Source organism: Talpa occidentalis, unplaced genomic scaffold, assembly GCF_014898055.3.
Source record: "Talpa occidentalis isolate TD23 unplaced genomic scaffold, MPIMG_talOcc4v2.1 talOcc4.13, whole genome shotgun sequence".
In the NCBI taxonomy this organism is placed as follows: Eukaryota; Metazoa; Chordata; class Mammalia; order Eulipotyphla; family Talpidae; genus Talpa; species Talpa occidentalis.
Genome location: NW_023601322.1, coordinates 55,157,776 through 55,182,336, shown reverse-complemented (window position 1 = coordinate 55,182,336; position 24,561 = coordinate 55,157,776). Strand labels below are relative to the sequence as shown.

Below are 24,561 nucleotides of genomic sequence, written 5' to 3'. Positions count from 1 at the left end.
TGTAAGAGGTATGTGAAAGAACAGGATCCCAAAAGAAGGAGGGCAGAGGAAGTTGTGAAAATTTCAAGCCTGCATGCTGAGGCATGCTTTTGCAGGGATCATGGATACAGGGCAGAGTGGCACACTTACCTCACACTAATGCACTGAGTCCACTCACGCCCATTCTTAGGCTGTGCTTGCTTTTGACATGCTGTTTCAGTTCTTTGGTGGGCTGTTAACCTCTCTGAATCATGAATTAAAAACCTGTTTTACAGTAAGTTTGCGGCCAAAAAGAAGAGCAATGAATTCCTCATTTCACCCGCATTTTTTGGATTTCCACTTGAACACCACAGAGGGTAACCTGTCAGGACCAAATGCCAAGAACAAGTCTTCACCATGTGGGGATATGGGCATTGCAGCAGAGGTGTTCCTCACTTTGGGGCTCATCAGTCTCTTAGAGAACATCTTGGTCATCAGTGCCATTGTAAAGAACAAGAACTTGCATTCACCCATGTATTTCTTTGTTTGCAGTTTAGCAGTAGCTGACATGCTGGTGAGTGTGTCCAATGCCTGGGAGACCATCACTATATACTTAATAAATAATAAGCACCTCGTGATAGCAGATGCCTTTGTGCGGCAAATCGACAATGTCTTGGATTCCATGATCTGCATTTCCGTGGTGGCCTCCATGTGCAGTTTGCTGGCCATTGCTGTGGATAGGTATGTCACCATCTTCTATGCCCTGCGCTACCACCACATCATGACAGTAAAGCGTTCTGGGGTGATTATTGCCTGCATCTGGACCTTCTGCACAAGCTGCGGCATTGTTTTCATCATTTACTATGAATCCACTTATGTCATCATTTGCCTCATAGCCATGTTCTTCACTATGTTGTTCCTCATGGTGTCTCTCTATATACATATGTTCCTCCTGGCACGGACTCACACACAGCAGATAGCAGCTCTGCCGGGATTTGATTCTGTGCGGCAAAGGACCAGCATGAAAGGCGCAGTCACCCTGACCATGCTTCTGGGTGTTTTCATCGTGTGCTGGGCTCCATTTTTCCTCCATCTCATTTTGATGATTTCTTGTCCCCAGAACCTCTACTGTTCTTGCTTCATGTCTTACTTCAACGTGTACCTCATACTCATCATGTGTAATTCAGTGATTGATCCTCTGATTTATGCCTTCCGCAGCCAAGAGTTGCGGAAGACCTTTAAAAAGATTGTGTTGCCATGACTTCAGAGTGCCCTGTAGGCTCCCTGGCAGGTAAACCAAAACTCTGTGCAGCTCTCTTTTCTCCTTTCTATATCTTATGACAAATTCAGGTAGGTACAGCCAAGAGGGAAAACAAAATAACTAGAAACCCAAACTGTGCATTTTTCTTTCCCTTTATTCCAGCTCAAGTTTGTTCTTAACATGTACTACTTTTATTGTGTGCGGGGGGCAAATTTTGGGTCAGACATGCACACGTTACTTATGATTTGTGACAATTTCTTACTCTGCTGATTTCCTCCTACTTTTATTTTTTTGCTCTCACTCATCTCTGTAGGTGTGTGTTTGGCCAGAGTGCAGGTCAAGACTTGATAAAAAGCTGGCTTAGAAAAACTAAAGAAAAGCTGTGAATCATCTAAAGAAAAACTGTGAATATCTATATCATGTCTGCTAGGTCTCTCTCCCCAAAACCTGGTCCCTAATTTTGCTGAATGCTTCCAGTAGTTATGCATACTTTTGGGGTGGCATAGAGGAGGGAAATTCTATCCATTTGAAAATATCCTTTTATTTGTTGTGGGATCTTTATAGCTCTCCCTTCCTAAACTTTTGGTTTTATGGCTTGTGTCCATAATTGTCCTAGTAGAATGTTCTTAGACATATTTCTGTGCTTGTACTTCCACAGACATAAAACTTCACACCATGATCTTTGCCTCATTTTGTGTGAAAGTCTCTGGATTCTTTCTCAGCATCTTATTCTGACTCAGTCCAGGATTTACAAATGGTTGTTGGGGTAGGGGATATGGCATTCCGGGGGCACAGAGCACCCTCTGCACTGCATAGAGCTCATGCCCATAGCCAATAGTCTTTGTCCTTCTCAGACTGATTCTGTCTTGGAATCTGAAGCCCTGTCACTCTATATTTTGCACATCACAGTCTAACTCCGTCAGCCAGAGAAGGTCAATTGCCCAATCTATAACTCTGCGATTCCTTCTTTTCCAACTTAGAGTGGGGTAAGAAAACCTTAGTTCACATCCTGCCTCTGTCATTAATGGTCAGTGTAGCCTTAATCATCTCATTTCAGGTTGTACACCTGTGTCAAGTTCACAGGACGGTCATGAGAACTGCATGAGAAAATGTGAAAACACCTTGGAAACCAGTAAAGCACCATAGGGATTGGCTGTTTTTTTTAAAAAATAAATTTGCAAATGGAGTAAACACTAGGGGAGGATATAAAGGGTAGTGGTCAGATTAGTGGCCTGGACGCCAATGCAGGCATGGGCCCTGGGTATATCACTAACATCTCTAAGTCCCAATGTTATTATCTGAAGTGAAAGACTTGGTCATTATAGCTTTGTTTTCCAGTCTATCCCTTTAGGTGTTCTCTTTTGTTTTAGATATTCACATCTACAGTGCATGCCATGAAGGAAAATGTAAATTGAGCAGGATTCCATTAAGATCACACAAGGATGAACTGCTGAAGCCTACAGGGCAGTGAAATTTCCTGGACAGTACACATAAATAACTTACAGATTTGCCCTCCACCCATGGCACCTCAGAGTCTGGGGGAAAAAAATGGTCCTAGCATAAGCAGGAGAGTGCATAAGACATCCAAACCTTTGGAAAATGGCAAATTAGCAGGTTGTTAAAAAGCAAGGGTTGATGGGGGCAGCTTGCCCTTTAGATTTTTCCTGTTCCTTTTAATTGAACATGAACATAGGTACCTATGAGTGGGATGTGAGTGACCCACTACTGGGTGGTTGTTATGGGAAACCACAGTTCATGGTTACAAAGGATGTCTCAGGAACCTGGGTTCTGTGAATAATACCCTCTTGGCTACCCTGCTTGCCCTGCTCATCTTTGAGATCCTGTTACCTACTGCCATCTCTGGTCCAAAGTAGGCCATCAGATGATGTTTGTCATTGGTGCTGAAAAATGTGTACTTAAGCTGTTGCCTAATAACTCCAATTGCTAAGTGAGAGCACTGGAATTCTTATCTGATGGGTAGAAGTAAACGTTGGCCCTTGTGATATACATGGGTTCCATCTGGCAACTCAGTTCTCACTTGGATAACTGTGTTCTGAGCACCGTGTGCTCAGATAAGGTTTGACCTTTTCTACAGAAGCAGTAAAGGAAGTGCTCATCTTTTAATCTCTATATAAAGAGTGCAGAAACAATCTAAGTAAGTTCAGATGTGTCTTCATTTGAAAGGAATTCATGACTCAGTAAATATCTTCAAATAAGACAATCCCTATAACTCCAACATGAAGTCCAACAAACAAATGGGCCATAGAACTGTCAAATATTATATGATCCTTTCTGCTTCTGTAGGAACTTTACTTGGTGTACACATGTGTGTTCAAAGGATTGGTTAAAAAGATAGAAGGACCAGTCCCACCCCCATCTGAACTCCCATCATTCTGATGTGTAATAATCAGTGTTTTTTGGTCTCCCTATCAATGTGTCAGCCACTACACCAAAATGAGAAGGTATAGTCATTGGTGAATTATAATGAAGTCTTTATTTGACAGTATTTATGGCCTGAAGGATGGACATTTCTCAGTTAAAAATAATTTAACTCCTAAAAAGAAAAAAAATTGCACTTGACATTATATATGGCAGTAAACAAGAAAATATTTTGGGAATATCGTTTATTAAGACTTGGTATGGGACTAGAAGCACTGCCCACTATAGAGAATCTCTGCTATAAAAGAATCTCATGGAGTGTGAAATATTTCAAGACTGTGAATATTTCAAGACTTTTGGAAACATTGTCCACAATGCAACATACTACATAGATGAATTTATGATGCACAAACTCTACAGTTCTCACTTGTGTTGGCTACTGTTGGATGCATTTAATGAGCTTCTATGGAAAAAAAAGAGACAAGAATGAACTGAATGCAAACAGGAGTAAAAGGATTCAAGATGATTGTACAACAATGTAATGGCACTTAATGTCACTGGACTGTAGACTTAAAAATTCTTGAGGGTAAATTTTATATTATGTGTATTTTACAACAATTTTATGACTAAATAAATGAAATTTCTAGTGATAGATTTGAAACCCTCTTAAAAAAAATTCAAGAAAATCCATAGTCAGAGACTTCAGAATGGGAAGAGATAGCTTGTCTCAAGTCAATAAGTAAAAGATAAAATTAAGAAACTTAAGTAACACGTTACAGGGCACAGAATAATCAGGGCTGGGGAGGGTGTGGGGGCGCTGGAAACTTAGTGAATAGGACAAAAGAGAGATGAAAGAGTACAGTTTTGCCTAACTGATGTTTTACTCTTGTTCTTGGTCATTTTTTCCTTTCCTTTCCTCCCTTTTCTATAAAACTCAGCATCTTTATTACAGGTTTCATAAAGTCTCTTTTTAAAAAATTTATTTATTTGCCCATTGTTTACATAACTATATAATTTGAGGGAGTACAGCTCCACACCTCCATATGTGCAAGGGCTTTACTCACCCTCCACTAGAGCACCAGTGCCAATACCCTGTCACTGGCCCTCTCCTGTTTCTTCCCTCATCCTCTCTGGAAATCAGTACACTTTTCACAGACTCTAATAATTATTTTTATTGTGTTTTGCCAGTTTTTTTCCCTTTGGATATTGCTATTCCACAAATGAGTGGAACCATCCAGTACCTGTCTTTCACTTTCTGACTTACCTCACTTAGCATAATCACTGCAAGATCCATCCATTTTGTCCCAAAAGGCACATTTTCATCTTTCTAAATAGCCAAATAGTAGTCTATAAAGTGTATATTCCACAGTTTCTCTACTCAGTCATCTGTCATTGGCCATTTAGGTAGGTTCCATGAATTATCTACTGTGAATAATACTGCAATGAACAAAGGAGTGTATAAGCCTTTTTGTATTAGCTTTTATATTCTTTGGGCAATTATCTAGCAGTAGTGTTGCTGACTCATGGTATTTCAATTTTTATTTTATTCCCTTTTTATTTAAAAAAATTATTTATTCATGCATACAAGCCAGATGTGCGGGAGGGTGAGAGGATTCACCAGAGACAGAGCGGGGAACAGAACAGGCAGACTGACCAAAACACACTGCTGAGGGGAGCAGCAGGCAAGACAGGAGAGGTCTGCTGTGCCATGTGGGTATCTCCCTGGCCAGCCAGGATCAAACCTGCACTGCAGAGGCTGAGGACAGCTTCACAGCGCTGTGCTCAACCACCTGCACCACTAAGGAGGCCCTGCCTTTTTATTTTTTTAAAGGAATTTCCATACCATTTTTCAAAGGGGTTCCACTACATTAACACTCTCATCAACAGTGTATGAATGTTCCTTTTTCTCTACATCCTCACCAACATTTGTTGTTTCCTTTCTTTTTGATAGAGGCTATTTTCATGGGGTGTGGTGCTATTTCATTGTGACTTTATCTTATAGTAAGTGATGTGAAATTGAAAATTTTTCCTGTGCCTATGGGCCACCTGAATGTCTTATTTGGAGAAGTGTCTACCTAGGATTTTTGACAATTTTTTGATTGGGTTTTTTGTTTTTGTTGTTGAGTTGTTTACATATTTTGGAAATTAACCCCGTCAGATGTCTGATGTGCACATATCTTCTCCCAGTCCATAGGTTACTTTTTGCTTTTTTGTGATGGTTTCTTTTTCAGTACAAAAGCCGTTTAGTTTGATGTTGTCCCATTTGTTTATTTTTGCTTTTGTTCCCCTTGCTGCCATGGATGCATCCCCAAGTACATCTCTGTGGTTGATATCCAGGTGTGTATATACCACATCTTCTTGATCCAGTTATCTATTTTTGGGCATTTGGGTTGTTTCCAGGTTTTTCCTATTGTAAATAGTGCTGCAATAAACATAGGTGGACAGGTGTTCTTTTGAATCAATGTTTTTGTGTCCTTTGGGTAGATCCCTAGCAGTGGACTTGCTGGGTCATATGATAGCTCCATTTTTGGTAGACTGAGGAACCTCCAGACAGCTTTCCATAGTGGTTGGACCAGTTTGCACTCCCACCAGCAATGTAGGAGAGTTCCTTTTTCACCACATCCTCGCCAACTCGCCAACATTTGTTGTTGCTCGTTTTTTTGATATGTGCCATTCTTACTAGTGTAAGGTGGTATCTCAGTGTGGTTTTGATTTGCATTTCCCTGATTATAAGGGATGTTGAACATTTTTTCATATGCCTGTTGGCCATTTGCATTTCCTCTTTCAAGAAATGTCTTTTAAGTTCCTCTGCCCATTTCTTATCTGGATTGTTTATTTTGTTTTTGTTGAGCTGTGTGAGTTCTTTGTATATTTTTGTGATCAGTCCCTTATCAGTTGACTGGAGTGCAAAGATTTTTTTCCCAGTCAGTGGGGTGTCTCTCTGTTTTGGTTAATGTCTCTTTTGCTGTACAGAAGCTTTTCAGTTTGGATGATGAGTCTTTGAGGATGTTATTGCAATGTATGTCTTGTAGCATTTTCCCTATATTTTCTTCTACATATTTTATGGTTTCAGGTTTTATGTCCAGTTCTCTTATCCATTTTGAGTTGATTTTTGTGCATGGTGAGAGGTAGTGGTCTAGTTTCATTTTTTTGCATGTGGAGGTCCAGTTTTCCCAGCACCATTTTTTGAACAAACTGTCCATATTCCATTGCATGTTCTTTGCTCCTTTGACAAAGATTAGTTGTTCATATAAGTGTGGCTTTATTTCCGAGCTCTCTATTCACCTCCATTGGTCTGTGTGTCTGTTTTTGTTCTAATACCAAAGTGTTTTAATTATTATGGCTTTGTAGTATAGCTTGAAGTTGGAAGTGTGATACCTTCTTTCTCCTTTGTTTTTATCAGCAGGACTTTGGCTATTCGTGGTTTGTGTGTGTGTGTGTGTGGTTCCATATGAATTTCATCAGTATTTGTTCCATTTCTTTGAAGAATGTCATTGAGATTTTTATTGGAATAGCATTGAACCTGTATATTGCTTTTGGGAGGATGGCCATTTTAATAATGTTAATTCTCCCAATCCATGAGCAAGGGATGTCTTTCCATTTCTTTGTGTCTTCTTCAATTTCTTTTAGCAGTGTTTTATAATTTTCTTTGTATAGGTCTTTCACCTCTTTTGTTAAGTTTATTCCCAAGTATTTGATTTTTTTTTGTTTCAATTATAAAAGGGGTGGTTTTCTTGATTTCTTCTTCTTCCAATTGATTGTTTTTGTATAGGAAGGATTTTTGTGCATTGATTTTGTATCCTGCTACTTTACTGAACTAGTTGATTATTTTGAGTAGTTTTTCTGTGGAGTTTTGAGGGTTCTCTATGTATATTATCATATCGTCTGCAAATAGTGATAGTTTTACTTCTTTCCTTATTTGGATTCCTTGTATGTCTTTCTCTTGTCTTATTGCCCTGGCTAGGACCTCCAATATTATATTGAAGAGCAGTGGTGAGAGAGGATATCCTTGTCTTGTTCCTGATCTTAAAGGAAAGGCCTTCAGCTTTTCACCATTGAGAACAATGTTGGCAGTGGGTTTGTCATGTATGTCTTTTATCATGTTAAGGCATGTTCCTTCTATCCTGAGAATTTCAAGGGTCTTCATCATGAATGGATGGTGGACCTTGTTGAATGCTTTCTCAGCATCTATTGATATGATCATATGGTTTTCATTTTTCTTTTTGTTGATGTGGTGAATTATGCTTATTGATTTTCATATGTTGAACCATCCTTGTGCCCCTGGGATGAATACCACTTGATCATGGTGTACTATCCCTTGATTCATTCTTGGATTCTGTTGGCAAGGATTTTGTTGAGGATTTTTGCATCAGTGTTCATTAGGGAGGTTGGTCTGTAATTTTCTTTTTTTGTGCTGTCTTTGTTTGTTTTTGGTATAGCGTAATGTTTGCTTTGTAGAACATATTTGGAAGTATTCCTTCTTTTTCAATGTTTTGAAAGAGTGTGTGTAGGATAGGCACTAAATCACTACTGAGCATTTGGTAGAATTCATTTGTGAAGCCGTATGGGCCTGGGCTTTTGTTTTGGGGGAGTGCTTTGATTACTGCCTCAATTTCGCTGCTTGTAATTGGTCTGTTTAGTTGTTCTATTTCTTCTTTGTCCAGTTTTGGATGTTGTATCATTCTAGGAATTTGTCCATCTCTTCTAGGTTGTTGAATTTGTTTGCATATAAGTGTTCATAGTGATCTCTGATTATTCTTTTTATTTCTACTGAGTCTGTTGTGATTTCTCCTCTTTCATTTATAATCCTATTTATATGTGTTTTCTCCCATTTTTTTCTTTGTGAGCCTGGCTAGAGGTTTGTCTATTTTGTTTATTTTTTTCAAAGAACCAACTTTTGGTTTCATCGATCTTTTGGATTTTTTAAAATTTCTATTTCATTTATTTCTGCTTTGATTTTTTATTATTTCCTTTCTTCTACTGGCTTTAGGGTTTTTTTGTTGTTCTTTTTCTAGCTCTTTGAGATGTGAGATTAGGTTGTTTCTTTGAGTTCTTTGTTGTTTGTTGATGTGAGCCTGTATTGCTATATATTTTCCTCTTATTACTGCTTTTGCTACATCCCATACATTCTGGAAAGTGGTGTCCTCCTTGTCATTCAACTTAAGTATTTTTTAATTTCTTCTTTGATTTCCTCATTAGTCCAATGGTCTTCTAGTAGTGTGGATTTCAATCTCCATGAAGTGGGAAAGTTCCTTGTTTTCTTTTTATGATTTATTTCTAGCTTGATGCCTTTATGATTGGAGAAGATAGTTGGAATGATTTTGATCTTCATGTATCTGTTGATGTTTGTCTTGTGGCCCAGTATGTGATCAATTCTGGAGAATGATCCATGTGCACTTGAGAAAAATGTGTACTCAGATTTTTTTGGGTGCAGTGTCCTATAGATTTCTGTTAACTCCATGAGTTTTATGTCTTTATTTAAGGCTCTAGTGTCTTTGTTTATTTTTTGTCTCGTTGATCTGTCCATCGGTGAGATGGGATGTTGAAGTCTCCCACTATATATGTATTTTCTTTAATGTCTGTTTTCAGAGCTGATAATAATTGTCTAATAGATGATACCACATTATTTTTGTTAGTATTGCTGTGTAATATAGTTTGAAGTCAGGGAATGTGATACTAACAATTTTCTTCTTTTCTCTCAGGATTGCTTTGACTATTTGGATCCTCATGTGTTTCCATAAATATTTTATAATATTTTGTTCTATTTCTTTGAAAAACATAATTGGGATTTTTTTTATAGCTATTGCATTTAGCTCTTTAGCTCACTTTAATAATACTTATTCTTCCAGTCCATGAACATGGATATTTTTTCCATTTTTTTGCACCTTTTTATTTCTGCTAAGAGTGTCTTAAGTTTTTCAGTGTTTATGTCCTTTACCTCCTCTGGTAAGTCTACTTCTGGATTTTTCATGAGATTGCAAATGAGATTTAAAAAGTCTATTTCTTTCAATTCGTTGTTTGCATACATTGCAGTGCAAATATATTGGCCCTCTATCCTGCTACTTTATGTATTCATTTCTTCATTTTAGCATATTTTTGGTAGAATATATTGGATTTTCTATGCATATTATCCTGTAATCTGCAAATAGTTATAGTTTCACTTCTTTTCTAACTTGGGTTCCTTTTATGTCCTTTTCTCGCCTAATTCTCTGGCTGGGACTTTCAATGCTATGTTGAACAAGAGTGGTGAAAGTTGACATCCTTGTCTTATTCCTTATTTTAGGAAAAACACTTTTAGTTTTTCACTTTTGAGCATGATGTTAACGTGGGTTTGTCACTTGTCGGCTTTATTATGTTGAGGTAAGTTATGCTTATTCCTATGTTATTGAGAGTTTTTATCATAAATGGGTAGTGAATCTTGTCAAAGGCTTTTTTGGCATCTATTGAAATAATCATGTGATTTTTATTTTTCTTTTTGTTGATTTTGTGAATGACATTTGCATTTGTGAATGACATTTGCATTTGTGAATGATTTACATATGGTGGACCAACCTTGCATCTCTGGAATGAATTATACTTCACCATGATGGATGAGTCTGTTAATATATTTTTGGACTCAATTTGCTAAAATTTGTTGAGTCTTTTTGCATATATGGTCATCACAGGTATTGGTCTAGTTTTCTATTTTTGTACTGTCCTTGTTTGGTTTTGGATCAAGGTAATGTTGGTCTTGTAAATGTATTTGGGAAATTCACTCCCTCTTCATTTTATTTTTAAGAATAAAGGATTATAGGTAGGTCCTTTTTTATGTTTCAGTAGTTAAGACATCTGGTCATTTTTTTTTTCTTAGGCAGAAGATTTTCATTTCTCTTTTGATTTCTGTGCTTGTGATTGGTCTGTTAAAGCTGTTTCAATTTTGGTTCAGTTCTGAAAGATTGCATGATTCTAAAATGTGACCATTTCTTCTAGGTTGTCCAATTTGTTTGAATGTAAATGTTTACAGTAGTCTCATGATTCATTATATTTTTGCAGTATATGTTGAAAATGTATTGCTTTCATTTCTGATTCATTTTATTTAGGTTTTCTTTTTCTTTTCTTAGTTAGCCTAGCCAGGGGTTTATCAATTTTGTTTATCCTTTCAAGGAAACTGCTCTTTATTTCATTGATCTTTCATGTCATCTATTTGGTTTCTATTTCTTTTTTTCTTTTTTTAAGATTTATTTAATTATTTATATAAGAACCAGGGTACAGGCCAGATGCATGGGAGGGTGAGAGGATTCATCAGACACAGAGCGGGGAACAGAACAGGCAGACAGATGAAATACACGAGGGGAGCAGCGGGCATGACAGGAGAGGTCAGCAGATGGGAACCTCACTGGCCGGCTGGGATAAAACCAGTGCTACAGAGGCTGCCGACAGCCTCAGCGTGGCGCTCAACTGCCTGCGCCACCAGGGGAGACCCTTTTTTATTTTCTTTCTAATACTGAATGTTGGCTTTTGCTTGTTCTTTCTCTAATCCTTTGGATATAAGATTAGGTTATTTATTTCAGACTTTTTTTGTTATTTATTATGGTTTCTATTTGTATGTACTTCCCTTTTAATACTATTTTTGGTAAATTCAGAGATCTATGGTAGCTTGCTTTTTAATTTTGTTGGTCTTCAGGTATTTTTAAAATTTCTCCTTTGAATTTTTGCACACAATATAACTGATGAGGGATCGATTATAATGATCTACAAAGAGCTCACATGACCCAACAAAAATGAAGTAAATAATCCAGTCCAAAAAAAAGAGTGGACAGCAGAGCTAAAAAGACACTTCTCCAAAGAGGAAATGCAAATGGCCAACAGGTATATGAAAAAATTTCAACATCACTGATAATCAGGCAAGTGCAAATCAAAACTTAAATAAGGGACCAGGAAAAAGAATAACTATAAAGAAAGTAAAAATCAAAATCAACAACTATGAACCAGAGACACTCTCTGCGGGGGAGGGGGGCAGGAAGGGGAGGGATTAGGGTCAAAATAAGGGGGTCACAATTGTATGGGGAATATAAAAATAAAATTTATAATAATAATAAAAAAACCACAATGAAATACCACCTTACACCAGTGAGAATGGCACATATTAAAAAAAAAAAAACAAAAAACAAGAAACAACAAATGTTGGTGAGGATGTGGAGAAAAAGAAACTCTCCTACACTGCTGATGGGAATGCAAACTAGTCCAACCACTATGGAAAGGAGGTTCCTTGGACTACTGAAAATGGAGCTACCATATGACCCATCAAATCCACTACTAGGGATATGACCAAAGCATACAAAAACATTAACTCAAAGGATATCTGCACCCTCTTTTTATTGCAACACTGTTTGCAATAGGTAAAATATGGAAACAACCCAAATGCCCAAAAATAGATGACTGGATTAAGAAGATGTGGTATATATACATAACAGAATACTATTCAGTAATCAAAATGATAAACTTATGCCATTTGTGCAACATCGATGAAACTAGAAGGGATTATGCTCAGCAAAATAAGCCAGAAGGAAAAAGAAATATATTGGGTGGTTTCACTTATAGGAGGAATATAGGAGAACTAAATAAAGGATCAGGAAAAAAATAACAATAATAATAAATAAAAAACAAACAAAATTAGCAAACATCTATAAATAAGAGACATTCCGCAAAGAAGGGGGAGGTAGAGGAATCAAACAGGGAAGGGAAGAGCACAAGGGACTATGGTGATGTCTCATTGGTGAATTGGTGGTGGGAATTTTATGGGACTACACCTGAATGGAGAAAGCATACAAGGGTGCATTGTACAAAAATGAACTATGATGTTTTATATATATATAAATCATAAATATGATTATAAATATATATAAATATTATATATAAAAATATATAATATGATGTTTTCTAATATATATATATATGATAAAAATTAAAAATAATTTCTCCTCTGATTTCCTCATTGACCCTGTGGTTATTCAAAAGTTTTTGTTTCATCTTCACGTTTGGTTTTACCCAAGATTTCATTTTTCTAGCTTTATACCATTGTTTTCTAGCTTTATACCATTGTTTTCTAGCTTTGTACCATTGTTATCAGAAAAGATGCTTGATATGATTTTATTTTCATATAATTTTGGAACTTGTTTTGTGTCCCCACATATGTTCTATCCTTGAGAATGTTCCATGTGCACTTAAGAAGGAAGTGTATTCATTTCATTTGATATGAAATGATTTGCAAATGCCTATTAAGTCCATCTGATCCATTGTTTCATTTAAAGCCATTGTTTTCTTGTTTACTTTGAACAAAAATACTAAAGGAAAGTCTTTATTTTTGTATTCTGTCTGGCTTTAAGTGCTGTGTTTAAGTACCCTACTATTATTGTGTTGCTGTCAATGTGTTGATTTAGGATTGTTAATAGTAGTTTTACATATTTAGGGTGCAAATAAGTTGGGTGCATACCTATTCCTAATAGCTAAATCTTCCTGATGAAGAAAGCATTGCATAGTGCTCATCTCTGTCACTGATTATCTTTTCTTTTTGGCTGAAAATCTAATCTATCAATTATGTTAATAGAATTTCTGCTTTGAAATGAAAGCCTCATATGTATAAAAAATTGATCATGTTTTTTATCCAATCTGTCATTCTGTGTCTTTTTAAAATTTTTTATTATTTTATTTTATTTTTTAATTTTTTAAAGACTTATTTATTTTATGCAAGCACTGGGTACAGTCAGAAGTGCAGGAGGGCGAGAGAATTCACCAGAGTCAGAGCAGGGAGCAGAGCAGGCAGACAGATGGAGGACACTGCTGAGGGGAGCAGTGGGCACAGCAGGAGAGGTCTGTGGGCCATGTGGGACCCTTTCCCAGTGGCAGCTGGCAGCTTTGAAGCCCAGCGCTCCACCTCTGCACCACCAGGGAGGCCTCATTCTGTGTCTTTTAATTGGTTAGAACAAACCATTTACATTAGGGTGACTATTGATATATGTTTATTTATGATGATTCTATCTTTTGTTCTTTAGGTATTTTAGCTTTCTATTGTTTTTCATTTATTTTTTTCCGGTGTGTTTCTATCTGCTTTTTCTTTTTTTTCTTTTCTTTTTTTAATCTTTAAAAAATTTACTTATATATATATCTTACATCATTCTTCATTTTTTTTTTTTTTACAATGTTTGCTTTCTTTTCTCAGGTGTAGTCCCCATAAGAATCCCCCCACAAGTTCACCTGTGCATTATCACCAGAGTCCCTTGTGCTCTTCCCACCCTAGTTTTGATCTCTCTCTCTCTCCCTCTCCTGTAGTATGTCTCTGATTTATAGCTATCTGTTTGTTTTGTTTTGTTATGTTTTTTACTGTTAGTATATTTTCTCAAATGCCTTATTTGTTTTCCCTGGCTAGGACTACAAGTATTATGTTGAAGAGCAGTGGTGAGAGGGGACATCCTTGTCTTGTTCTTGGTCTTAAAGGAAAGGATTTCAACTTTTCACCACTGAGGATAATATTGACTGTGGGTTTGTCATATATGGCTTTTATCATGTTAAGTTATGTTCCTTCTATCCTGAGAATTTCAAGGGCCTTCATCATTAATGGATGTTGAACTTTGTTGAATGCTTTCTCAGCATCTATTGATATGATCATATAGTTTTTCTTTTTCTTTTTGTTGATATGTTGGATTACATCTGAAAATCATTTCAGATGTTGAATCATCCTTGTGCTCCTGGAATATATCCCACTTGATTGTGGTGTATTTTTAAAAAATATTTTATTTATTTATGTATACAAGAACTGAGGTACAGGCCAGAGGTGCAGGCAAGAGGATTCACCAGAGACAGAGTGGGGAACAGAACAGGCAGACTGACTGAAATATACTGCTGAGGGGAGCAGCAGGTGAGACAGGAGAGGTCTGCTGCGTCATGTGTGTAGCTCCCTGGGTGGCCAGGAATCGAATTCATGCTGCAGAGGCTGTGGATAGCTTCATAGTGCTATGCTTAACCACTTATGCCACCAGGGAGGCCCTGATTGTGATGTATTATCCTTTTTCTGCATTGATGGATTCTGTTGGTGAGAATTTTGTTGAGGATTTTTGTATCAGTGCTCATTAGAGAGACTGGCCTATAGTTTTCTTTTTGTGCATTGCCTTTGTTTTGGTATTAGCGTAATGTTGGCTTCATAGAACATATTTGGTAATACTCCATCTTTCTCAATTTTTTGAAAGAGTTTGTATAGGATAGGCATTAGTTCATTTCTGAACATTTGGTAGAATTCATTTGTGAAGCCATCTCACCCTGGGCTTTTGTTTTTGGGGAGTGTTTTGATTAGTGTTTTAATTTCACTGCTTGTAATTGGTCTGTTTAAGTGTTCTATTTCTTCTTGCTTTGGATTTGGGTGATTATATCCTTCTAGGAATTTGTCCATCTTCTAAATTGTTGACCTTATTTGCATATAAATGTTCATAGTAAATTGATTATTCTTTTTTTTTTTAAAGATTTATTTATTTATTTATTTATTTATTTTATTTATACAAGCACTGGGTACAGTCAGAAGTGCGGGAGGGTGAGAGAATTCACCAGAGCCAGAGCAGGGAGCAGAGCAGGCAGAAGGACCGAAGTACACTGCTGAGGGGAGCACGGGCGGCAGGAGAGGTCTGCACGCCATGTGGGACCCTCCTCCGGTGGCCGGGGAGCAGCCGGGGATCGAAACGGCGCCGCAGAGGCTGTGGGCATCTTTGCAACCCAGCGCTCAACCGCTGCGCCACTGGGGAGGCCCTGATTATTCTTTTGACTTCAACTGAGTCAGTTGTAATTTCTCCTCTTTCATTTATGATCCTACTTATTTGTGTTTTCTCCCATTTTTTCTTCGTGAGTCTGGCTAGAGGTTTGTCTATTTTGTTTATTCTTTTTGAAGAACCAACTTTTGGATTTTGATCTTTTGGATTGTTTTTTAAAAAATTCTATTTTGTTTATTTCTGCTTTGATTTTTATTATTTTCTTCTACTGGCTTTTGGTTTTTTTGTTGTTATTTTTCTAGTTCTTTGATATGGGCAATTAGGTTGTTTCTTTGAGTTCTTTTTTTTAAAGATTTATTTATTTACATATACAAGAACTGGGGTACAGGCCAGAAGAACTGGGGGTGAGAGGATTCACCAGAAACAGAGTGGAGAACAGAACAGGCAGATTGACTGAAATACACTGCTGATGGGAACCCTGTGTGAGTCAGGGGAGATCTGCTTCTCCATGTGGGTCACCTCCCTGGCCAGGGATGAAACTTGTGCTACAATGGCTGTGGATTACTTCACAGTGCTGCGACTCAACCCCGCATGCCACGAGGGAAGCCCCCTAAGTTTTTCTTGTTTCTTGATGTGAGCCTGTATTGCTATATACTTTCCTCTTATTACTGCTTTTGCTGCATCCCATATACTCTGGAAGGTGTTGTCCTCATTGTGGTTCAACTCAAAGTATTTTTTAATTTCTTCTTTGATCTTCTCTTTAATCCCATAATTTTCCAGCATGATGTGGAGGGTTTCAATCTCCTCCCATGATGTGGGAGGGTTTCTTGCTTTTTGTTATTGTTTATTTCTAGTTTGATGCCTTTATGCTCAGAGTAGATAGTTGGAATGATTTTGATCTTAATGTATCTGTTGATATTGGTCTTCCGGTTCAATATGTGATTTATTCTGGAGAATGTTCTGTGCACACTGGAGAAGAACGTGTACTCAGATTTATTGGGTGCAGTGTCCTATAGATGTCTGATAAGCCCATGAAGTGTAGGTCTTTATTTAGGGCTCTAATGTATTTGTTTATCTTATGTCTCGTTGATCTGTCCATTGGTGAGAGTAGGGAGTTGAAGTCTTCTATATATGTATTTTCTTTAATGTCTGTTTTCAGAGCTGATATTTGTCTTATATATTTTGGTGCTCCTTCATTTGGTGAGTATAAGATGAGCAAAACTGCAGCCATTTTGAGAAATAACTGCCATCTCAGAAGGGCACAGCTAGTTTCGTTTTGGGGCAAAAACCACAAGCCAAGGGTAAATGAAAACTAGCTGGCACCATGAGAGCTATCCAATCAGGGTGGACCCTGCCCCAGGTGTGAAAAGTCCCTGTATCCTGTCAACAAAGTACAAAAACAGCTGATTGCTCTGGGAGGGGGTCCCTCTCTCAACCTGGTGAGACTGCTGTGTCAGTACTCCAGGGAGAGTTGGGCCCTAGCTTCAGCTAGCAATAAAGCCTTTTTGCTTTTCATCTCTGGCTCCGTGTGGTCTTTGGGAACCCTGGAAGGAGTTGAGGCACCAACTCCTAACAGTGAGTATATGTTGATGAGTGTTATATCTTCCTGATGTATTGTCCCCTTGATCATAATGTAGTGACCATCTTTGTCTCTTTTTACCTTTTTTAGTTTGAAGTCTATTTCATCTGATATAAGTATAGCTGTTCCTACCTTCCTTTTTGGTCCATTTTCTTGTAGGATTGTTTTCCATCCTTTTACTTTCTATGTTTATCTTTTGTAGTTAAATATGTTTCTTGTAAACAGTAAAAGGTTAGATTTTGCTTTTTAATCCAGCCCGCTACTCTGTATCTTTTTATTGATGAGTTTAGTCCATTTACATTTAGAGTTAATATTGATACATTGGTGTCTTTATTTGCTATTTTGTAATTTTGTGGTTTTATTCCTTGTCTTATTCTGTTCTTACTCATTCCTCTGTTGGTTTTGGCTCTAGGACTGCTTGTAGTATTTTTGGAATGGGCGTTTAGTTATAATGAATTTCTGGAGATTCTGTTTGTCGGAGGACATCCTTATTTTTTCTTCATAGAGGAAGGAGAGTTTCACGGGGTAGACTATTCTTGGTTGGAATCTGTTGACTTGGAGTTTGTTGAATATGTCACTCTGTTCTCTTTTTGCCCATACTGTTTCTTTGGAGAAGTCTGATGTCAGCCTGATTAGTTTTCCTTTATAGGTTATGTATTTCTTTCTCTTTGTCAGCTTCATTTTTTTCCCTTGTCTTGGACTCTTGCGAGCTCTACTATTATGTGTCTTGCTGTAGTTTTCCTTTTATTGTGATAATTTGGTGTTCTCACTTCTTGTATAGCTATTTTCATCTTCTTCATGCTTGGAAAGTTCTCTTCAATTATCTCCTTGAATAGTTTCTCAGTTCCTTGGTGTCTCTCCTCACCTTCTGGGATTCCTCTAACTCTTATATTTCCTTTCCTCATCATGCTAGATAGTTCTCAAAGTGTTTCTTCATTCTTTTTCCTTTGTACTTCTCCTTCCCTTTCCCTTTTGTATCTTTTTATTTCTGTATTTCTGAGAGTACTAATTTGTTTTTCCATTTCAGCAATTCTGTTTTCATTGCTTTTCCCAGAGTTCTTTAACTTCTCCATTAACCTTTTGTTCTCCTGCATTTCTTTCATTTACTTTTTTAAGGACTCAATTTCTGAGTTCATTTATTATTTTTCTCATCATTCTTTTCCTTTCATCTTCTTTATGTTATTTAATCATGATAATTTTAATTTCTCTGTCTGGCAGGCAGAGAATTTCTTCCATGTCATTGTTGTATAGTTCTGATTGCTGGTTTTCTTTTTGTGTTGTGCTCTTCCCTAGAGGTCTTACTTTGTTATTTGTATTTTTCTTTTCTCCTATTGTTTGTTTTCTAATTTGTTCAGTGCATTGGGACATTGTGCTACTGGTATTGGCAGGCATCTCTTGGGAGTGCTCTTTCTGGGATGTTGGGAACTTGTGGGCAGACCAAACCCAGCCCTGTTACGCTAAGACTCCACAAGGGTAGTGATGTTGTGGGTATGCTGGTGGGTACTATCCCTGAAGATTCCCTCCCTCTGAATTTACTCAGTTCCACAAGGGGATATTGGGACCTCTGGCTTCATTTGCAGAGTTGAACCTCTGTCATTTCCCAAAGGGAATTGTTGGATCCCTGCCTGTGAGGCCTGTACTTTCCTGGTGACCACAGTTTACCTTGATGGTGGATCCCACACCCCAGTTTAACTTGGCTCCAAAGCTCAGGTGGGCTCCAAAGGCCTGCAGCAGCTTTGCTCCAAGCTCACTTCCTTACTGACCCCTGTTTTGGGGCCCTCCCTCTCTCAGATCCAGTGGGTGATTGTGGGGGTTCCTAACTTCCCCCAGTGGTGCAGAGATTGCACTCTCTTGGTGTGGTACCCGCAGTTAACTTTGATGGCAGAAACTGTGCCTCAGTTCAACTTAGTTCCAAAGCACAGGTGGGTGCCAGAGGCCAACAGCAGCTTTGCTCTGTGCACATTTCCGTATTGACCCCTATTTTGGGGTTCTCCCTCTCAGATCCAGAGGGTGATTTTGGGGGTTCCTGACTTCCCCAACAGGTTTAGGAACTGGTGTGGTGCACACAGTTCACTTTTCTATTTGCTTTTTCATCTGGGTGACTTTCCCTGATGGTTCACTCAGCTTCTTCATTTCTTCTTTTAAGTGTTGCTATTATAGATTTTTATTTGCGGTTACCATGAGGAATGTGCTAAAACTTCTATATCTGAAACAATCCATTTTATGCTGGTATTAACTTATCAACACTTAACTATCCAAATCCTGCCTTTTTTTTTAAGATTTATTTTATTTATACAAGAATGGGAGTACAGGTCAGATGTGTGGGAGGATGAGAGGATTCATGAGAGACAGAGTGGGGAACAGAACAGGCAGACTGATGAAATACACTGCTGAGGGGAGCAATGGGGTGACAGGAGTGGTCTGCTGCGCCATGTGGGTTGCTCCAAGGCCGGCAGGGATCGAACTGGCACTGCAGAGGCTGCAAACAGCTTCACTTCACTGCGCTCAACCGCCTGAGCCACCAGGGAGGCCCCAAATCCTGCCTTTTTATTCCCTGTTTTAATGTTTTGTTGTTTTCTCCTATTATTCTTTTTATGCTTCTGATTCTTTTTTACTGTTTATCAACTTGCTTAACTTTTTTTTTTTTTTCTTTTCTTGTGAAGGTCTTCCTTTAAACATTTCTTGCAGGGTGTATCTGGTGGGATAAATCCATCAGATTTCTTTGTTGGGAAAATATTTTTGCATTAGATTTGAATAACAATTTTGCAGGATAGAGTATTCTTAGTTGACATGTTTTGTCTTAGAATTGCAAATATGTCATTCCACTCTCTACTAAGCCTTGAAAATATCTGCTGAGAAATTTAATGAAAGTCTGATTGAGATGTCTTTGTATATTATATAATTCTGCCCCACCTTCATTCAACAATTTTTAATAGTCTTTTTTTTTTTAAAAATCTTTCACTTTTGATAACTTAATGGTGATGTTTCTGGGTGAAGAGTACTTACCATTTAGAAATTTGGTCATTCTTTTGGTTTCCTGGACATCTGTGATCAAGTCTTTCCTAAGGTCAGCTATTATTTCATTGAATAGGGTCTCTGTTCCCCTCTCTCTCTTCACCTTCTGGAATACCCATTAATCTTATGTATGCTCTTTTAGTGGAGTTTTTTTGGGGGATAGTGTTTCTTCATGTTTTCTTGACCTTATTTCTCTTTCTTCTTCCACTTATTTCATTTGGGTATTTATAACTTCAATTTCCAAAATTGTTTCTTTTGCCAGCTTGTGTCTATTTAATCTGCTTTCCATATTTGGTTTTATTTAGTTCACCATCTCTTTTGCACATTAAAAAAACCCCTTCAATCTTTTTTAGAAAAAAACACTTTTTGTTCCTGGATCTCTTTACTAAGATCCTGAACCTGCCTTTCTATATTTGATTGCCTTCCCAGGATTTAATTGAGTTTTTATGATTGTAATTCTAAAATAGTTTTCTGTAAGGTTTTTTTATTTCTGTGTTCTTTATAATGTTCTCTGGACTTCTTTCTGTTACTTATTTATTTTTTAATGCATTAATTTTTCTTGAGTTAATGCTAGCTTATAACACTATATAATTCAGAGTTACAGGTTCACATTTCTTCAAATGTGAGTTGCCACACTACATCTACTATCATGGCACCCAAAATCCACCATAGTCCACTGGATTCTCCATCCCCACTGTCCTGGTCTAGTAGCTTAAATTCTAGAGTCATATTTCTAGGATGTGTTTTGGTTTGGTTTTATCTGTAACTTTGTTTCTTTTTATTCCACATGTGAGTGAAATCATGCAGTATTTGTCCTCTATCTCACTTAATTCACATCATTCAATTCTGTTAAAAATCACAAGATTTCGGGCCTCCCTGGTGGCGCAGCGGTTGAGCACTGGGCTGCGAAGCTGCCCGTGGCCTCTGCAGCATCTTCTTCCCGGCCACCGGAGGAGGGTCCCACATTGCGCGCAGACCTCTCTTGCCGCCCGCTGCTCCCCTCAGCAGTGTACTTCGGTCCTTCTGCCTGCTCTGCTCCCCACTCTGGCTCTGGTGGATTCTCTCACCCTCCCGCGCTTCTGACACCACCCAGTGCATGAACAAACAAATAAATAAATAAATAAATAATGCCTCTATTAAAAAAAAAATCACAAGATTTCATCTTTTTATTTTTTATAGCTTGCTTGTATTTCATTACGTATGTATACCACATCTTTGTTAGCCACTTATCTGTCTTTGGGAACTTGAGTTGTTTCTATGGCTTGGCTATTGTAAACAGTGCAGTAATGAACACAGGAGTGCATCTGTCCCTTTGAATTAGGTTTTTTTTTTTTTCATTCTTTGGGTATATACTTATGTAGGGTAAGGTCAACAATTGTCGGGCTTTTCTGCCCTCCTGCCATTAGGATTGATGATGGATCTGTGGTCCTGATTGAATGCCTCATGGCAGGCACCTGAAGTAGGGTGTGGGCATATGTAGGTGGGTACACCTGGGCAAGAGACTGAGCTTATAAGGGTGGTGTCATGGGGATGCCAGCAGCGCAAAAGAGCAAAACAGAGTGAAAGAGAAAGATGAGGAAGGGAAACAGCAGAGAAACAAGGTCACGAGAGAACACCTGAGAGCCGAGACAGAGTGAAGACTAGCTGGCGGCTGGGAGGCCTGACAGCCTCCAGTCCCCACGGTACCCCTGCCTACTGTATACCTGGTAAATCCCAATAAAAGCCTGTGAAAGCCATTGAGGGCTCCAGGACTCTCTCCTTTAACCTGTCTGCTCAGGTCATAGAAAACCTGCACTGTGCCCTTCCTGCTGCTACAATTTAGGAGTGGAATTGTTGGATCATATGGTAGATTATTGTTAATATTTTGAGAAATACCCTTACTGTTTTCCAGAGACTGGACCAGCATACACTTCTATGAACAGTCTCTGAGGGTTTCTTTATTTTCACATCCTCACTCTCCACATTCTTGTTTCTGGCCTTTTTAAGATGGGTCATTCTCACAGGTGTGAAGTATTAGGTATTTCATTGTGGGTTTGATTTTCATTTCCTTGATGATAAGTGGTGATGAACACATATTTTTTCATGTGCCTGTTGATCATCTGTCTTCTTTCGAGAAGTATCTGCTTAGGATTGCCCATTTTTTTCATTGGTTTTGTTGTTAAGTTTTATGAATTCTTTGTAGATTTGGAATATTAGCCCCTTGTTAGACATATGAATTAAAAATATTTCTCCTATTCAAGAGGGTGACTTTTCATTTAATTATGGTTTCTTTAGCTATGTAGATACATGTTAGTCAGGTATAGTCCCATTTTTTATTTTTGCTTTTTTTCCCTCATTGCTGTTGGAGTTCAGTCCCTAAATGCATCTCTGAAGTCAAGGTCATGAAGTGTTTTGCTTATGTTTTCTTTTATGTATTTTATGATACCAGGTCTTATATCCAAGATTTTAATCTATTTTCAATTAATTTTTGTGTATGGGGTGACATGGTAGTCACATATAGCTGTCCAGTTTTCCCACCACCAAATTTTGAAGAGAATTCCTTCCTCCAGTGTATATTCATGGTTCCTTTGCATAAGTCAGTATGGGTTTATTTTTGGGCTCTCAATTCTATTCCAATAGTATGTATGTCTGTTTTTATTACAATACCATACTGTTTGATTACTATAGACTTGTATTATAGATCGAGGTCTGGGAGTGTGATAACTCCATTGTTCTTTTTTGTCAGGATTACCTTGGCTATTTGGTTTTTTTGGTGGGGATCCATATAAATTTCAGTATTACTTTGTCTATTTCTTGGAAGAATGCCATTGAAGCTTTAATAGGGATTGCATTGGATACATGTTGCTTTGGGTAACACAGACTTTTAAAAATGCTAATTCTTCCAAACCATGAATAAATGTGGATCCCTCAGCCTCCTTTGTTTTCGGTATTTTGCTTGGCACCCACAGTTGCTGCTGGTAAAGCTAAATGTACAGTCAGACAGGGAGCTTCTCACCTGGACAAAAGTCTTAGTATGAGGATATCTGTTGTAAACAGCAGGCAGACATTATGGCCAGATTACCATAACCAGCATAATCAGACCACTTTGACAGGAAGTTAAGTGTAAACAAGGTCTAGAGATAGCAGCAACAATGGAGCCCCCCCAAGCAACAGCCCCTATTCACTGCCCCCTACCTTGTGCCAGACTATTATATATGCATTGCCAATCCACATCCCCACCACACACATTCCTCCATACATTCTTCCATGGACTTGCCCACCTTCCCTGAATCTGATACCAAATAAATGTGAGACTGGCCCGGAAACTGGCACTGTATCTCCTGAGATGTAGCCCCTCTAGAGCTCTCTCTCTCTCTCTCTCTCTCTCTCTCTCTCATTACTTTGACTATGAGTTATTTTTCCTCCATCCCATGCCACTCTCAAAGTTGCCTCTCCACGAGGCAACAAATGGTGATCCTGATATGATCAGCTTGAAAGAAGGAACACAGGACTGATCTCCTATCGCTTCAAGAAAAAGGGGAGCCTGGATCATATGGAAGCTCTATGTTTAGTAGGTCCAGAAATCTCCACACAGCTCTCCACAGTGGTTGGACCAGTTTGCACTCCCACCAACAGTGCAGAAGAGTTCCTTTTTCTCCACACCCTCGCCAACATTTGTTATTGCTAGTTTTTTTTAATATGTGCCATTCTCACTGGTGTAAGATGGTATCTCATGGTAGTTTTGATTTGCATTTCCCTGATGACAAGTGATGCTGAACATTTTTTCATATGCCTGTTGGATTCCACTCCTAGGTATTTACCCAAAGGACACAGAAACATCAATTCCAAAGAACACCTGCACCCCTATGTTTATAGCAGCACTGTTTACAATAGCTAAGCTTTGGAAACAACCCAAATGCCCAAAAATAGATGACTGGATCAAGAAGATGTGGTACATATATACCATGGAATATTACTCAGCATTCAAAAAAGATAAACACATGCAATTTGCAGCAACATGGATGGCGCTGGAAGGGATCATGCTCAGCGAAATAAGCCAAAAAGAAAAAGAAAAATACCGGATAGTCTCACTCATAGCAGGAATCTAGAAAACTTAAATAAGGGACCAGGAAAACAAATAACTATAAGAAAGTGAAAATCAAAATCAACAAAAAACTACGAACCAGAGACACTTTTAAGGGGGCGGGGGTGGGAGGGGAGAGATTGGGGTCAGAATGGGGGGGCTGCAATTGTATGGGGAATATAAAAATAAAATTTATTATTAAAAAAAAAAAAAGAAAAAGGGGAGCCTGAAAAAAAGGCGGAATTGTCCCCAGAAGAGGGGCACCCAAAAAAAGGGTGGCATCGCCCCTGGAAGAGGGGAGCCTGATGGAAGGGTGAATAAAGGATGTTCAACTTCATCTTAGGTAAGTAAAACAACAGACTGTGGTAGATTTAGCTCCACAATCTGGGAAAGTCAAATTAGGATTTTTCACCTAGAGGTTTCTTTATTCCTGTCTCTGTCACTTTCTTTCTCTTTGTCTTTACAAAAAACAGATTGAAAAAGCCATATGTCATATGCTTCTATTAAATAGGCCAAAAAAGCTTACCTGGTGAATGTTTCTCTCTCTTGCAAAACATTTCCTTTATTTCAGAGC

At 38.1% G+C, this 24,561-nt stretch overlaps 1 protein-coding gene across 1 annotated transcript; it reads left to right on the top strand.

Annotated features, from left to right (window-relative positions):
• The first annotated feature begins 280 nt into the window (after positions 1 to 280).
• MC5R (melanocortin 5 receptor) lies at positions 281 to 1,219 on the top strand. Its single transcript, XM_037509737.1, has one exon. The coding sequence runs from the start codon at positions 281 to 283 to the stop codon at positions 1,217 to 1,219; it is 939 nt and encodes a 312-aa protein (XP_037365634.1).
• Positions 1,220 to 24,561: the final 23,342 nt, after the last annotated feature.